We start from the raw sequence: 16245 nt of genomic DNA, 5'->3' as shown, positions 1-16245 counted from the left end.
ATAACATACACATAAATCGACTTTAGTTGATGGCTAGATAGATGAAATAGACATAACTTGACTTTAATTGATGTCTAGATGGATATATTTATAACATACACATAGATGGACTATAATAAAAACCATATTTTGTGTACACGTCTCCATCATTAATAAATGCATGAGAGCTAGCCCAACATGCCCAAATTAATGATACCTAATTTTGTAATACATTGTGGTCGAAAAATCGTTTCGATCTATCGACATATAGTTCTATTTTGTTGACGAATATATTCGTGTCTTTTTTTTTTACATGCGTCGTTATTTACCAAAAAAAATGTTTAGTTTTCGTGCGTAATAATCCGTCCAATTTATATTAATATTTTTAGCTCAAAATTTTGAAATGTTTCTTATAAACCATTGTTTGAATAGTTTTACTTTTATTAATTACTTCTTATAAATACAATGCCAAAACAATGAAATTCCAACGGAAAATATAAAAAATGAAGCTACTTTTTACACCAATCATTTTCAAACAAAAACAATAAAAAGATATAGAATTTTGTTGTTGCCTTTGTCTTGCATATATATATAACTCGATAACCCTAGCTAAGCATGTCAACTATGAACGGTCAACGTCTTCGATTATACTAAAAAAAATTTAACACAAATTCAACCTTCATTTCATGGTCAAGAACATAGGATTAAAAAAACATCATGTTGAGATGGATATGCATTTGTTAACACAGAAAAAGTTGTGTTCTTTTGTCCTGACTAGGTTTTCTTCGTGGAGCCCAATTCCATCGTCCAAGGATTTTATGGTGGTTGTCGGAAGTGAAATCTTTGCTGGGGGAATCCTGATGATGCTGCAGCACTATTTGCATACATTTGATTTGGAAATGGATTACTTCCTCCGCCGTATGCAGTGCTGCTTGTAAACTGCATCTGCAACCATAAATAAATTTCCCGCGTTATCATTACCGACAAGTGTGTGTGTGTGTGAGAGAGAGAGAGAGAGAGTGTGAGAGAGAGAGAGAGAGAGTGAGAGAGAGAGAGACGCACTTGATGATTAGTCAGCTGTGAGTTGAAAGATGTAGGATTGAACGTATGAAGCATAGTCGGGTTAGCGGGTCGAATGAAATGCCCGTATCCACGCCCTTCATTGTAACCCATAAATGATCCGGTTGGAGATTGAAGGTGCGTCTGACTAAGTAGCTGGAATGTTTCAGTTTCATTGTACCCTTCTCTTCTCCCTCCATCAAACCATCCCGACCCGGATGCCTTTTAAATATATAATAAAAAAATATGGTAAAGAAAAAGTAAACATAACTTAGCTGAAATTTTCTAATGTCTGTATAAATCACAACATACCGGAGGTCTACTAAATCCAAATTGTATGGAGTTAGATGGAATTTGTTGATAATCTCTGAATTCTATGTTCCTTGAATTATTTGAGGCTGAACCCCCTCCTAAGCTCAAATCAAGATTATGATCTGATGAAGTCTCGTTGATGATCTTATCGTTATTGTTCGTACATTCTAAAAAAAACGATAATAATTATATAAAGAGATAGATCATATATAGTTATTTGAAGAGTTTTACATAAAACGTTTATTTTCCTTTGATAATCTTTGAGAAAACCTTTTATTTATATTATATGAAAATAAATATATTACCGGTGGAGTTGAGCTCGTTTTCATATGTACTGGAATCAAAATTTGTAACAGCATCCTTCCCATTGCATTTGATTGCAGCTTTATCATAAGCCCTAGATAGCAATCACGCATATTAGCTTAGATTTTAACTGAAGTCCCTTAAATATTAAAATTGATAGTTTAAGTCCCTGAAGAAGACACACATTTACCTGGCAGCTTCAACTTCAGTGTCAAAAAGACCCAGATACACATACCTGTTTTAAAGAAAAGAAAAAAAAACCAAATTTGTCATATGAGATTATTAATTGAACGAACCCAAAAATGGAAAAAAGAAAAATAGATCCAATGGGTCTTGTTACTTGATTATGTTATAGATAGTTCTACCCCTATAAGTAGCTTCCCCTTTCCAAAAAAAGAAAACAAGAACATTTCTCTTTTTTCTTTTAACGGAACTATGATAAATGATAATTAATCATTACGAGTGTTTATGAAGAAGACAGAATACCTACTTTTTGCCCAAGAATTGGCCCATTCGAGCTTCCCATCGGCCACATTTGTGCAATGTAACACCTCGGTATTTTGAACTGCCTCGAGGGAAACCAGTACTTTGTCTTCGAAGTACATGCACAAACTCTTCCTTTGTTAAATTGCTCGTCTGTTGTTACCAAAAAAAAAAAAAAAAACGTATCATAGATCGAAACCAAAAACAAAAAATAAAAACAAAAAACGGCATGTGTATAGTTGTGTACGTAGGTTTACGAGACTATTTGTGTTTTTTTTTTTTTTTTTTTTTTTTTGTGTTGTCTTGAGAAACAACAACAAATGAAAAGGTGTTTCAAGATAACGCTGCAAGAACACTATTCAAGATAAGGTGAAATCTAATTTACAAAGGGAGTCTCTCTCTCTCTCTCTCTCTCTAGAACACACACTGAAAACACACACACCTGTTTTAGGTCGTCTTCATAATCTTGAAGAATGAAGTTTATGTCAGCCTCCACACCCCGAAACTTGATGGCTGCCCTATCATAAGCACTGCAGCCGTAGGGTTATCCTCCATGGCATTATTATATTTTTTGTTCATATTTCATCAATTATTGATTAATAAAACGAAATTTAAGTTTGTTTTGTGCTAACCGTGCAGCTGCATGTGCTGTATCAAATCCACCTATGTTCCAGTGAAAAAATAATAATTATAATAATAATCAATACAAAATATATGTAAAATCTTGGAAAGTTATAAGATGATTTAATTGAAATAGATAAAGAAATTATAGCATACCAAGATACACCTGTTTCCCACAATCCCTGAATCATGAAAAAAATGGTTTAATTAGTTCAAAAAAAATTGTTCAAATAAAAGATTTACAGATTTTGTTTTCATTTGTAAAGAAAGAAAATTGTATTGAAAATAGGGTTTATAAATAACAGAAAAGGTGCATTGGAAACAGAAGAAATTAAGTAAATTATGGGTAAGTTGATAATGATGCAGCAAATTAACCATATGTGTGATTCCCATCGGCCGGTTCGCCGGTAAAAGGTGACACCACGGTATTGAGAACTTCTAGACCGGGGTCCACGGCGGCTTTTCTTGAGTGGCTGAGGGACATCGGCGACCTTACCGGAAAATCCATTGTTCCCACCGGCAACACCACCACTGAAACATGAAGGGTCCGATGACTGGTGGGAGAATTTAACCCCAAACCAGTTAGACGTAGGGTAAGTAGTGGGCAAAGACGTCGTCTCTCTACCTACTCCGACGAAGGTGGTAGACCCTACTTCAGAGTCATCCAAAGGGAAGAACTGATGAGTGACCGGCGGATTGTAGTCCCAGGATGAGTTGTCGGCCATAGGGAACCCGAATAACCTGCTATCGCCGGTGGTTGTGAGTTTCTGTAAACCACCGGCGTCGGAATCCTCATCGACGTCGGAACCGTCGTCCTGATCGACAACTATGATCGATGAGCTGGAATTAGACACGGATCCTCCAACCCTTTTACCCTTGATATTATTATATTCCTCCTCTCCTACCACCGGCGCTGAAGAATACGCCTCACCTTCGTCTTCGTCTCTCCTTCTCCGATCGGGAGACCCGTTTAGATCCCACATTACTTGTCTGTTTCAAAGTCAATACCCAATAAACCAAACCACTTGCAACGCTGAAACGTACTTCTTCGAGTCTTATAATTTCTATCTAGCCATTTTATGATGACATGCGAATTGTAAGATTGGTTAGTTTCCAGTTATGATATATATATATATACAGGTATGCGTATAAATCTTGAAGGGTAGGTAGATGTCTGTCTGTAGGTTGGGTAGGGTGGGGTGCGGGGGGGGGGGGTTGAGGGATTTTTTTAGGCTGTGTTGGTGGATCTTTTATCTGTAGAAAATTTCTCTGCACAGTATTGACGAGCCTACTTGCTCTAGCTCTTAGCCCAACCAGCATCTCTCTCTCTCTCTCTCTAGCCTATTAGAAATCTACCTGCTTTGGCTTGTGTGTTTATGTACACACAGAGAGAGGGTGTGTGTGAGAGAGAGAGAGAAAACCCTCTCTTTCGTGCACAGCTCTCGGACGTTAATCAAATCGAAAACAGAAGGTAAAGTGTGGGTGCTATATTTGAACAACAATAATATTAAATATATAATAACACCGGGGATAATGTTTTTACAATATAACATATTGACATTATATCATCTAGTCATCTAGGTAATAGATTGTCATGAACAGTTTAAAATATTGCGTTCGGAACTTTACAAAAATATATTTATATTGATTTTTTCAAAAAGTATAATAACGATTTCGAATCTTATGTACTTAATTGGAAAAGTAAAAATGAAAACAAATATTAATATAATTTCTTAAACTAAAACATGATTTAGATAATTACTATTGTTGTGATAAACTAAAAATACCAATGATATTGCTATGAAACTGATAAGTGAAATATCAAAACAAGATCGATTTAATATACATTATTATCTACAGTATAATTTTATCCTCAAATTATTATTTTTAATATATATATATATATATATATATATATATATATATATATATATATATATATATATATATATATATATATATATATATATATATATATATATATATATGAAGAGTAGGGCGAGGACAGAGATAGCAATTAATTAATTTCCTTATATAGAAATGGTTAATTTTACCCTTATTTGTCCACACTCATTTCATTCATTCAATCAATATTTCAACATCATTACTCCTCGCCTTACCACTTACCCTTTCCGGTGGTACCATATCTACCATCCCCATCATCTTGTTTTAACATTTACACTCAATGTTGTTGATATATATATATATATATATATATATATATATATATATATATATATATATATATATATATATATATATATATATATATATATATATATATATATATATATATATATATATATATATATATATATATATATCATTAATTATTGTGTGAATATATAGCTAACTTTTGACCAACAATTTGTTAGCGTTAAATTTGTAATTTAATTAATTAATTAGATATTATATATTATAAACAAACTTGCCGGCAAAATCTTCCTGTCACTTCTCCTCACTATGGAGTGCCTATTGATCAATAGATGTTTCTAGTTCTCCTGTCTTATTTTGCTCTAGGGTTCTAGAGAGGTGCCCCAATATTCACACATAAATTTCCTTAAATTACTATTTGATGGTGGAAAAAAAATGTTGGATTAGGAAGACGCATAAAAACTATTATAGAGTGCTGCGGCGTTCCTTCTTCCGGTAAATATTTATGTTTAATAGTAATAATTGCTCATATTTGTTATTTAATTTGTGTATAATATATTTTTGTCGGTAATTGATTCTAGATTACTTGCTTCATAAATCAATTGGTTCTTGGTGTTTATCTTTATTGGTTTTCACGATTAACATATTATTGTCTGTTTTTTATAATTAACTTTTTTGTTTATTGTATTTTTTTAACGTTCAGTGAAGAATGAGACATGCTTCTTAAATCTCTATTTAAGAAAAGATATGTGATCATATATAGACAAAATTCACTAACATCATTTGAGACCTATTTTTATTTCATTTTAGTTTTAAATTAAATTCACAATTTGATAAGTAAATTCAATTTGAGGAGTACTAGTCTAATGAAAATCATAGCTTTTTTGTTTTCTCTCTTATTTTATATTTTCGAATTATGTTTAGCAATTTTCTTGAATTACTAATTCAACAACCGTTAATTATCTTTTTGTGTAACAGCCATTATTATCATCTCGTCAAGCAACATTCCAACACTACAAACTCATACGAGAAGAAAAGATAAAGAGAACAAAAGGGTAAAAACATCTTCAAATGAATAAATTCTTCAAGAATCGAATTCTTCAAGCATTCTTCAAGAATAATTGATTTATTCAAGAATTCTTCAATTGTCTAAAAAAATACGGTGTTATATACATGCAAATCAATTGTATATATAAATGAGATATTTGATGTAACAATCATTTTCGAAGAAATATACGTTTATATGATTCAAATAAAAATATTAAAATGAGATATTTTGATTTACCAGTTATCCTTAAAGAATATGAATATACGTAATCAATAAAGTTCAGAGAAATCAATAGAATGAACCAAATGAACGAAAAAAAATCAACAAATAAACCAACATAACGAAGGTAACGGTTATTGCCAAATAATATAAACTAATAGATGATGTTAATTCATTTAATCATGTTTAAGGATGAGTATATTCTTAAAGAATGCAGATTCTTCAAGAATATATTAAACTATATTCACATATTTTTAATGAATTCTATGCTATTTTTTTTCCAAGATACATATGTTTAAATAATGCAAGAAAAATAACAAACTTTTTAAGAAAAAATCAGCATGGTTGATGTTTACTAAATGTCGTATGTTATTAATTTAAATGAAAAAAATGTATCTTATTTTTTTTGAAATTTAATTTTAAATTGTATCCCTTAAAATTCTTACTTTCCATGTGATTAACTGAATAGTCTAATTTACCATTTTCGTTTTTTTTAAATGAAAACAATTAATTTTTTTTTTAAAATTAATTACAATCATGCCATCATCATCTTAACCACTCATTGTTTTGATCTAATGGATAAAAAATTGGTTATACAATCACACAATATTTGCAATTCACATTTGATCCTAACATATATATATATATATATATATATATATATATATATATATATATATATATATATATATATATATATATATATATATATATATATATATACCATTCATTGAATTTGAATTAAGTCGACTAAAATGAATTGATCTATATTAGACCATCAGAAATAGCGTCCGTATCTCAAATTATGTTCTCAATTCCAAAAGTTCATCAATCGTCACTTCGTTCGACAATCAGTATACCAAATCGTTACTTTTTGTTTTGATGCTTATTAAACTTTAAGATTGATGTAAACAGAATCTAATTAGGGCATTTGGTTTTGATCGCTTATTAACCTTGGTTTTTTTGTGTAAGTTTTGAGTTTATTATGTTGATAGATTGGGGATGGATTGGGGAAAAACCCAAAATACAAATGGGAGGGGATTTGATTCCCGACATCCGTCGGGGATGGGGATGGGGATAGAGACGATGTTAAACACTTGGGGATCGGGACTGGGATGGTCAACCCCGACCCAAATCCGCCACATTTCCATCCCTACCACCAACAACCTGTATCAACATAGTAGCTGTCTTTTCTTTCAAATCAAATCTGTAAATAAAGTCATACATTAACAACTTAAATACAACATTTACAGTCTAATAAAGCCTATTAATTTACTCATTTTGAATTTAATGCATATATATATATATATATATATATATATATATATATATATATATATATATATATATATATATATATATATATATATATATATATATATATATATATATATAAACTAGTGGATTCTTATAAATTTATACAGCCAAAATAATAAATATATTCATATGAAAATTAACACAAAAATTTATACATAAATTATTCATATTTTAACACAAATTATACAAAACTCATAGCAAAATGCAGTCAATTCACAATTTAAACACAAAATTCATAGTTTAATGTAATCAATTCACATTTTTAAATACAAAAACCACAGTTTAATACAAAAATTTCACATTTTGATATAGTCAATTTTACAATTTAAATAAATATTTACAACTTAATAATGTTAATTCAAAGTTTAAAATACAAAAATTTCAGCTTAATACATAAAATTCACAGCTTATTACAATAAATTTTCAGTTTAATACAAAAAATATAAATTCACAACCATAATATCAATTTGAAACTCTTAACATAGACAATTCACAGTTTAGTATACAAAATACATTGTTTAATATAATAAATTCACAATTTGAGAGAAAAAAAAATTATGTTCACAGCCGTATTTTCAAATTAAAACTTATGTTTATATGTTATATATGGAGGCATTTATATGTATTAAATTGTGAATTTAATATAATATGACTTGAATAAAATTCACAACTTAATATACAATTCACAGTTTATTATACAAAATCCACAGCTTAATATAATAAATTCACTATTTAAGACAAAAAAAAAATTATATTTAGAACCATATTTTCAAACTAAAACTTATATTTATACGTTAATACATATAGGCATTTATATGTATTAAATTGTGAATTTAATGTATTAAGTCGTGAATAAAATTCACAATGTAATACACAAAATTCACAGTTTTATACAATACATTCACAACTCATTTATAAATATAATATCATATTTCAGTGTATTAAAAAACTCATTCAAAGTTTAATACATAAATAAATTATATCATATTTCAGAAGCAAACATAAAAAAAAAAACATATACATGAATCATAAAAGATAATAATTTATCTGAAATCAACGAAGAAGATGTTGAGTGAGAAATAAAGCATATCATTACTCTACCACCACCACCTGTAACATCCCAAAAATACGGGCCAAAAATTTTGTTTTTAATTAAGCGATTTGAAAAAAGTGTTTGTAACAAAATATCACCCGATCATAATATTTGATAAAACATGTCTCGTGGCCGTAAACCAAAACATAAAACATGAAAATGTCAAGAGTACAAAATCCTAGAATGACTCTTGGTGCGGAAATCAAAAGAGCGTGTGTGATGCTCCGCTACCATGCCAGCTCCTTCCACTTGATAGAAGAAGTACCTGAAACAACAACTGAAAACCGTAAGCACGAAGCTTAGTGAGTTCCCCCACTGTACCACATACCATATAATCACATAGCATACATACTGCTAGGCAATTCTAGGGTGCCCAACCTACCCGGTACGACCATTCTGGGGTGCCGACCTACCCGTGTCAAGCTATTCGGGGGTGCTGACTACCCATGTCAAGTCGCTCTGGGGTGCTGACTACCCTTCGGTCCTAACAACCAAACCTCGGGGACCGCTCCCCTTCTACTACCACTAACACATATAACAGATCATACTGGCATATAAACATATCATCACATACTGTCAGACATAGCTGGGGTGTCATGCAGTCATCCTGAGTTCTTCCCATTGCTATACATAACCGTCAATATATCAAAATCATATGTCAAAACATCAGAGTAAATCATCCCAGGCTAAAATTGTGGTTTGTGTCATGCAATCATCCTGAGTTCTTCCCCTTGCTAGTGGAAGTACCTTAAACCAAAACTAACAACTGTAAGCATGAAGCTTAGTGAGTCTCCCCAAACTACCACATATGATAAACATAATCACATAATAGCAAACATTGGGCCTTACCCACCACACGAGGCCCCGCCCGGCATCGGACCGAAGTTCGGTATACATATAACATATCAACAAGCATATACATAAACACATAACATAAACATATAAGTATTCTTTGGGTTTGCCACGGCATCGGACCAAATCCCAGAACATATAAACATACACATACAAGAATCATGAAGACATCAAGCAAACAAACATTCCTCGAGCTTGCCCCGACATCGAAACGAAGTTCGAACACATACAATCTACATCGGGCTAACCCCGGAATCAGGCCTAAGTCCGGCATACACTAACATACATAAACGGGGCGGCATTGGTGCCTTTGACCTATTCCTAATTGAGGAAAACTCACCTCACAGCTGACTATTAAATATCTCGGTAAGGAAATCTCTATCGGCTACTTCCGCGACTCCCCATCTAACATCATCATAATAACACTTAATCAATATCTAAATCTTTCTTAGGGTAAAATGATTACTTTACCCTTGGTCAAAGTCAACATTCTGGTCAAACTCAACGTTCTGGGTTGACTCAACTCGCCGAGTTAACCTATCAACTCACCGAGTTCGATAAATCAGGAAATCCTGAAATCGCGATCCAACTCGTTGATTCATCCCCCCTGACCCGTCGAGTTCCCTTGCTACTCGTAGTCGTGATAAAGCGAGTCAACTCGTCGGATTCGTCGAGTTCTACCTGGTACAGAATCGGAACAAGTCGAATCAACTCGTCGAGTTCCTCTATGGACTCGACGAGTTCCTTGATCTGTTTGGGCCTTCTTAAGGGATTAAACCCTTACTCTTCAGATCTAAGCTTCTTATTCCTCATGCACACTGAAAATGTCCTTTTAAGGGTAAAGTTTCCAACTTTACCCATTAATACCTCTACTTCATGGGTTTAGCTCAAACCATATCCCTTTAGGACCTACATCTTGGTCCACAAGCCATCCATACACCAAACTAATGCATACAAACAAAGGTCTAGACCCAAAGCACTCCATGAACACGTAAAGCTTCAACCATTCACTCCATGTATGGCCTTTTGGAGCTTAAAAGGCCAAAATGACACTCTATGGATTTCATGGGGCTTTAATGGTCATAAAGTTTGTACCTTTATGCAATGAAAACCCTCCATGATTCCAAATCTGAAAGTATACACACTTGGGATGTCCATGTCCCAAAGATCAAGATTCTTGGACCATAAACCCCCATAAAATGATAAAGAAGAGATCTAAGATGCTACTAGACAAGTTTGAGACTTTCTTACTAGAAAATGATAAGGAAGAAAGGAAGTCTCTGGATCTACTATATTCTCCTTGAATCCTCAAGCTTCTCCTTCCTTCACAAGCTTCAAAACACACAAAGTTTCACTCACAAAAGGCCCACAAGCTCACAATTGCGTTAGGATTTCTGAATCTAGGGTTTGGGACTTGGAGACTGGAAATGAGGCCAGAAAGTGGGAATTAAGATGCTTAAACAAGGTGCAAAACCCCAAAATTAGGGTTTCATTTTGGCATCCCTACTCTTCGAGTTGGGGGCTCTCAACTTGTCGAGTAGGTTGCTTAAAAACCTGCATCCCTTCTAATCTTTACTCGACGATTTTAGGGCTACCAACTCATCGAGATGCTTAATAAAAATGAATGAATTATTATTTAAATATGTACCTGGAACCAAGAGTTACAATTCTTCCCCACTTGTCTTAAACTTCTACATCGAAGTCTGTTGCATCGGGAAACAATTACGGGTAGTGCTCCCTCATTTCCTCTTCGGGCTCCCAAGTCCACTCTAAGCCCTTGTGTTGCTGCCACTGCACCTTTACTAGCTCCACCCTCTTGTTCTTCAACTCCTTCTTCTTCTTGTTAAGAATAGCTACTGGTCTCTCGATGTAATTCAGGTTGTCATCAACCTGAATATCCTTTAGGGACACAACTGCCGAGTCATCCACTAAGCGCTTCCGCAGCTGAGAAACATGGAAAATGTTGTGGATATGGGTGAGCTCTGCTGGAAGATCCAAACGGTAAGCAACCCGACCTACCCGAGCCAAAACCTTGAATCGACCGATGTATCTGGGGCCTAGCTTGCCTCGCTTCCTAAACCGGATGACACCTTTCCAAGGTGACTACTTCAGGAGGACCATGTCTCCCACCCGCGACTCCAAGTTTGAATGTCGCTTATCGGCATAGCTCGTCTGACGAATCTGAGCAGTCTGGCACTTGCTCCGAACCAGCTGGATCCTCTCAGTAGTCTTGAGTACTACCTGAGTACTCCCCATGACTCTCTGTCCGACCTCGCCCCAACATATTGGGGTCCTACATTTCCTCTCGTAGAACATCTCGAAGGGAGGGAGGTCTATGTTGGCGTGGTAGCTGTTGTTATACGAAATTTCCGCTAATGGAAGATACATATCCCAACTGCCACCGAAATCCAAAACAAATGCACGCATCATTTCCTCAAGATTCTGGATCGTCCTCCCGCTCTGCCCATCCGTCTGAGGGTCAAAGCGGTGTTGAAGTGGAGACGAGTACCATCTCGTCATGGAACCGCTTCTAAAATTTGGAAGTGAAACGAACATAGCAGTCTAACTCAAATTAAAGGGGCACTCCATGTTGTGTCACTACCTCACGTACGTAGATCTCGGCCAGCTTCTCGACCGATATACTCTCCAGAATCAGGATAAAGTGAGCACTTTTCGTCAATTGATCCACATTGACCCATATCGAATCTACTCCACGTGTGGTCCTGGGAAGCTTAGTGATGAAGTCCATAGTGATATCTTCCCATTTCCACACGGGAATGTCTAACGGATGCATCTTTCCATGTGGGCGTTGGTCTTCGAACTTGACTTTCCTACAAGTCAAATACCATTCTACGTACCATGCTATATCACCGACTTATTGGTCAGTCGGGTAAAAGGAAAAACGATCTTGGAGAAGTCTTGGATGAATCTCTGATAGTAACTCGCTAGACCAAGAAAACTCTAAATCTCAGTTGGAGACCTCGAAACCTCCCGCTACATAATGGCCTCTTTCTTGGTCGGATCGACCAAAATACCCTTCTAGTTGACAAGGTACCTAATAAACTACACCTCGTGCAACCAGAACTCACACTTGGAGAACTTTGCGAAAAGTCTCTCCCTCCTTAGTGTCTCCAACACCTCTCTTAGGTACTCCTTATGCTGCTCCTGAGTCTTGGAATAAACCAATATATCTTCGATGAAGACTATCACAGACCGATCTAGCATCGGTATGCACACGCGGTTCATGAGGTCCATCAACGTGGCAGGAGCATTGGTGAGCCTAAAAGACATCACCACAAACTCATAGTGACCATAGTGAGTCCTAAAAGTTGTCTTCAGTACATCATCATCCCTGACTCACATCTGGTGATAACCTGATCACAAATCAATCTTGGAGAACCAGGATGCACCATGTAGCTAGTCAAACAAATCATCAATCCTCGGGAGGGGATAAAGGTTCTTCACCATCACCTTATTCAGCTCCCGATAGTCTATACACATGCGATGTGATCCGACCTTCTTCTTTACAAACATGATCAGGGCTCCCCATGGCGAACTGCTCGGCCTGACAAATCCCTTGTCTAGAAACTCCTGCAGCTGTGTAGACAACTCCTACATCTCAGAAGGAGCCAACCAATATGGTGCCTTGGCTATCGGAGCCGTACCAGGGACTAGGTTAATCCTGAACTCAACCTGACTCTCCGGAGGTATCCCAAGCAGATCCTCCAGGAATATGTCTAGGTACTCTCGCACGACCGTTACATCATTCACTGTCGCCTTACCCTTATCCTAGGTATCCATAGCATAGGGGACATAACTTACGGAACCCTGTTGGAGGTAGCGCCTCGCTCTCGTTGCTGAACATAGGGTTAGTCTACCCTGTGACCTCTCGCCCTGAATCACCAACCCTCCATCGCTAGGAGTCCAAACCCTCACCAACTGCTGCTCGCAGTCGATCACTACCCCATTAGTGATCAACCAGTCCATACAACCTATAACCTTATTCCCTCGCATGGGAATAGGGAATAGATCCATCGAAATCTGATCATTGAATAGTTGCATTGTACATCCTCGATGAACCCTCGTGACCCGAACGGTCCTATTATATGTTATCTCTATGTCAAGTGGGCAATCCAGCTCTTCTGGGGCCCCTACGAATCACTTGATGACATGACCGACACAAAAGATTGGGTAGCCCACGAATCAAACAGTACCAAAGCTGATATACCATTCCTAAGAACGATCCTATAACAAAACACATAAACATAATCAATAATCAATATAAATAAAGAGATAAGGAGAAGATACATGCCCGTTACAACGTCGGGAGCTGCACGTGCCTCCTCTGCTGTCAAATGAAAGGCCCTTCTCTTCACCACAGGTGCCTCTATCCGGCCTTGACGGTCATCTGTAATCCTCAATGTAGAAGGAGCAGGTGATGCCACCTATCTTGCCGCTGCTAAACTTAGGCATTGGGACCGCTTGTTTCCCCTCTAATTGCACTGGAAGGAAATCAGATCTGATACTATAGTGGTGGTGGTGGTAGTAGCTATATAATCTCTACTCACATGTCCAGCTCGGCTGCACTTAAAGCATCCTGAACTCCCCTCCACACATGTCCCCTCATGCAACTTGTCGCATTTTCCACAACAGTTGCTGCCCTACTGGCTCCTAGGTCTGCGGTTTGACACCTTGGGCTTACTTCCCACACTCCCTGACTGAACACCCTCTGGTTTCCTCTTCCTCTCCATCTCTAAATCCAACTCTCTCTCTCTTTCTCTCTCTCTCTCTCTCTTTCTCTTTCTCTCTCTCTCTCTCTCCCTCTCTCTCTCTCTCTCCCCCCTCTCTCTCTCTCGCCCTAGCAATCATATCATCCAACATCTTGTAGCTGGATCGGCTCACAAACTGGCGGATATGAATCTACAATATCTCACGATATTGGGCCTTCTTCATCTCCTCGTCCGCCAAGTACTGCAGAACGAGAAGGGCCCTCTTTCTAAACATAACGGTGATCTCAGTCACCGTCTCAGTCGTCTGCTGGAGATCCTCGAACTCCCTACCAAGTTGTTTCACTCTATCACAGGTGCAAACTCGGCTCTGAACCTAGCCGAGAATTCACTCAAGGTCATAGTGTCAAGGGCAGCGTCACTCACAACATGCCCAACCTCCTCCCACTAGTCGTGTGCTCTGTTATTCAGAAGACAAGACACAAGTCGAACCTTGTCCCCTTCGGGACATCTGCTTGTACGCAAGGCATTGGTGACATCACCTAACCATTTGGTGCTAGCAATAGGCTCCCGAGCCTCATGATAGTTGGGAGCTCCACAAGCTCTGAACTCGCTGAACGTCAGTGTGCGCGAACCCATCATGGCCGCCACCTTGGTGCGAAATGCACTCAGTCTCTTATCCAAAAGCTCCAAGATACCCTACTTGATCGTGCCAAAGATCACAGGAGTCTGATCCAGAATACTGCACATGATCTCAAATGAGATGAACTCACTCATCTAGTCATCTAGCTGCTCGGCTTCAGAGTCCGAGCCTGATCCCTCACTGACGCCTAAATTGTCGACTGGCTTAGTGCGTAGTACCACCATATTGAAAAACACATCATAACAAATGTCAGAATACTCATCATCTCTCGAGGGATCCCATACACTACAAGCTCCCTGGATTCATCTCAGCCTTCCTTGATTCGAGTACGGATCCTTTGCTTTCAGTAGTACGGGCCCATACTACCTTCCACATCTATTCGTACTTTCCTCAAGAACTGCCTTGACTTCACCAAGTCCCTTCTACTACTACTACTTCATGCGCTAATCTCATACTAGGATTTCCCTAGGGTCACCATCCCACTCTCTGCCATCAGCTGCATAAGAAGTCCATGTTATCTCCCCTAACTAGCTCGCGAATACAATTACATATCACTAAGACTAGATAGTTCTTCGAATGAGAGATCCTACCCTACAATGGTTGGACTCAAACAAGAGTTGTGAAATAGAGCTAGACCTAACCTTCTGAAATTATTTAGTCCTTGCAATATGTAACTTAACATATTCATTTACTAGTTAGTAAAAGATAACTAGAACTCCTAAAAGCACAAAGCAAGCAGCATTCTAGCATTGAGTAAACATAATCAAGCATATTCTAATCAGGCCATTATATCACTGACTAATCTGTACTAGCATGCAGTTCATAAGCTCATACACATATAACAGGCACATAAGGAATCCTTCCTAGATCCTTAGCCCTAATTTAGCATGCAGTTATCATAAACATATCATAATATATACTTGTATGGGTAATTTTGTAGTACTTACTTGAGCTCGGCTGATTGAATGCACCATACCCTTTTCTCTTTTCAAAGTTCTTTTCACTTTTCAAAATTCTTTTTATAAAAATGATTCTATTTTGAAAATTTTCATACCCAGTCCTCAGTTTGAGTTCAGACACACCCGAGAGTGTGCCCGAATCCCTCATACCAAGGATCCGATACCAAATTGAAACATCCCAAAAATACGGTCTAAAAATTTCGTTTTAAATCATAAGTAAAACAATAAGTATCATTCAACATACAAAAATCATAAATCGTGTATCTTATAAATGTTATAAACAACTGTCAATATATCAAAATCATATGTCAAAATATCAGCGTAAATAATCCAAGGCTAAAGTTGTGGTGTGTGCCATGCAGTCATCCCGAGCTCTTCCCCTTGCTAGTGGAAGTACCTGAAACCAAAATTGAAAAATGTAAGCACGAAGCTTATTGAGTCTCCCCAAACTATCACATAACATACACATAATCACA

General features: G+C 36.6%; 1 protein-coding gene across 1 annotated transcript; it reads right to left on the bottom strand.

Annotated features, from left to right (window-relative positions):
- Positions 1-532: 532 nt before the first annotated feature.
- LOC145032027 (floral homeotic protein APETALA 2-like) lies at positions 533-4215 on the bottom strand. Its single transcript, XM_078980691.1, has 10 exons — positions 3133-4215; positions 2914-2939; positions 2769-2799; positions 2579-2666; positions 2144-2289; positions 1844-1888; positions 1656-1747; positions 1351-1517; positions 1042-1260; positions 533-924 (listed from the first exon to the last, which is right to left on the bottom strand). The coding sequence occupies exons 1-10, from the start codon at positions 3738-3740 to the stop codon at positions 796-798; spliced, it is 1551 nt and encodes a 516-aa protein (XP_078836817.1). The 5' UTR covers positions 3741-4215; the 3' UTR covers positions 533-795.
- Between the last annotated feature and the right edge of the window lie 12030 nt (positions 4216-16245).

The sequence above is a fragment of the Lactuca saligna genome, chromosome 2 (genome assembly GCF_052625555.1).
Source record: "Lactuca saligna cultivar CGN05327 chromosome 2, ASM5262555v1, whole genome shotgun sequence".
NCBI lineage: Eukaryota > Viridiplantae > Streptophyta > Magnoliopsida > Asterales > Asteraceae > Lactuca > Lactuca saligna.
This window is presented reverse-complemented; position numbering and strand designations above follow the sequence as displayed.

Excerpts from the sequence above, each read along its gene's own strand:
- LOC145032027 (XM_078980691.1), bottom strand. The coding sequence starts at position 3,740 with ATGTGGGATCTAAACGGGTCTCCCGATCGGAGAAGGAGAGACGAAGAC. Across the intron at positions 1,889-2,143 it reads GGCCAATTCTTGGGCAAAAA|GTATGTGTATCTGGGTCTTT; the intron begins GTAGGTATTCTG and ends TCTTTAAAACAG. Across the intron at positions 1,748-1,843 it reads ACTGAAGTTGAAGCTGCCAG|GGCTTATGATAAAGCTGCAA; the intron begins GTAAATGTGTGT and ends ATTGCTATCTAG.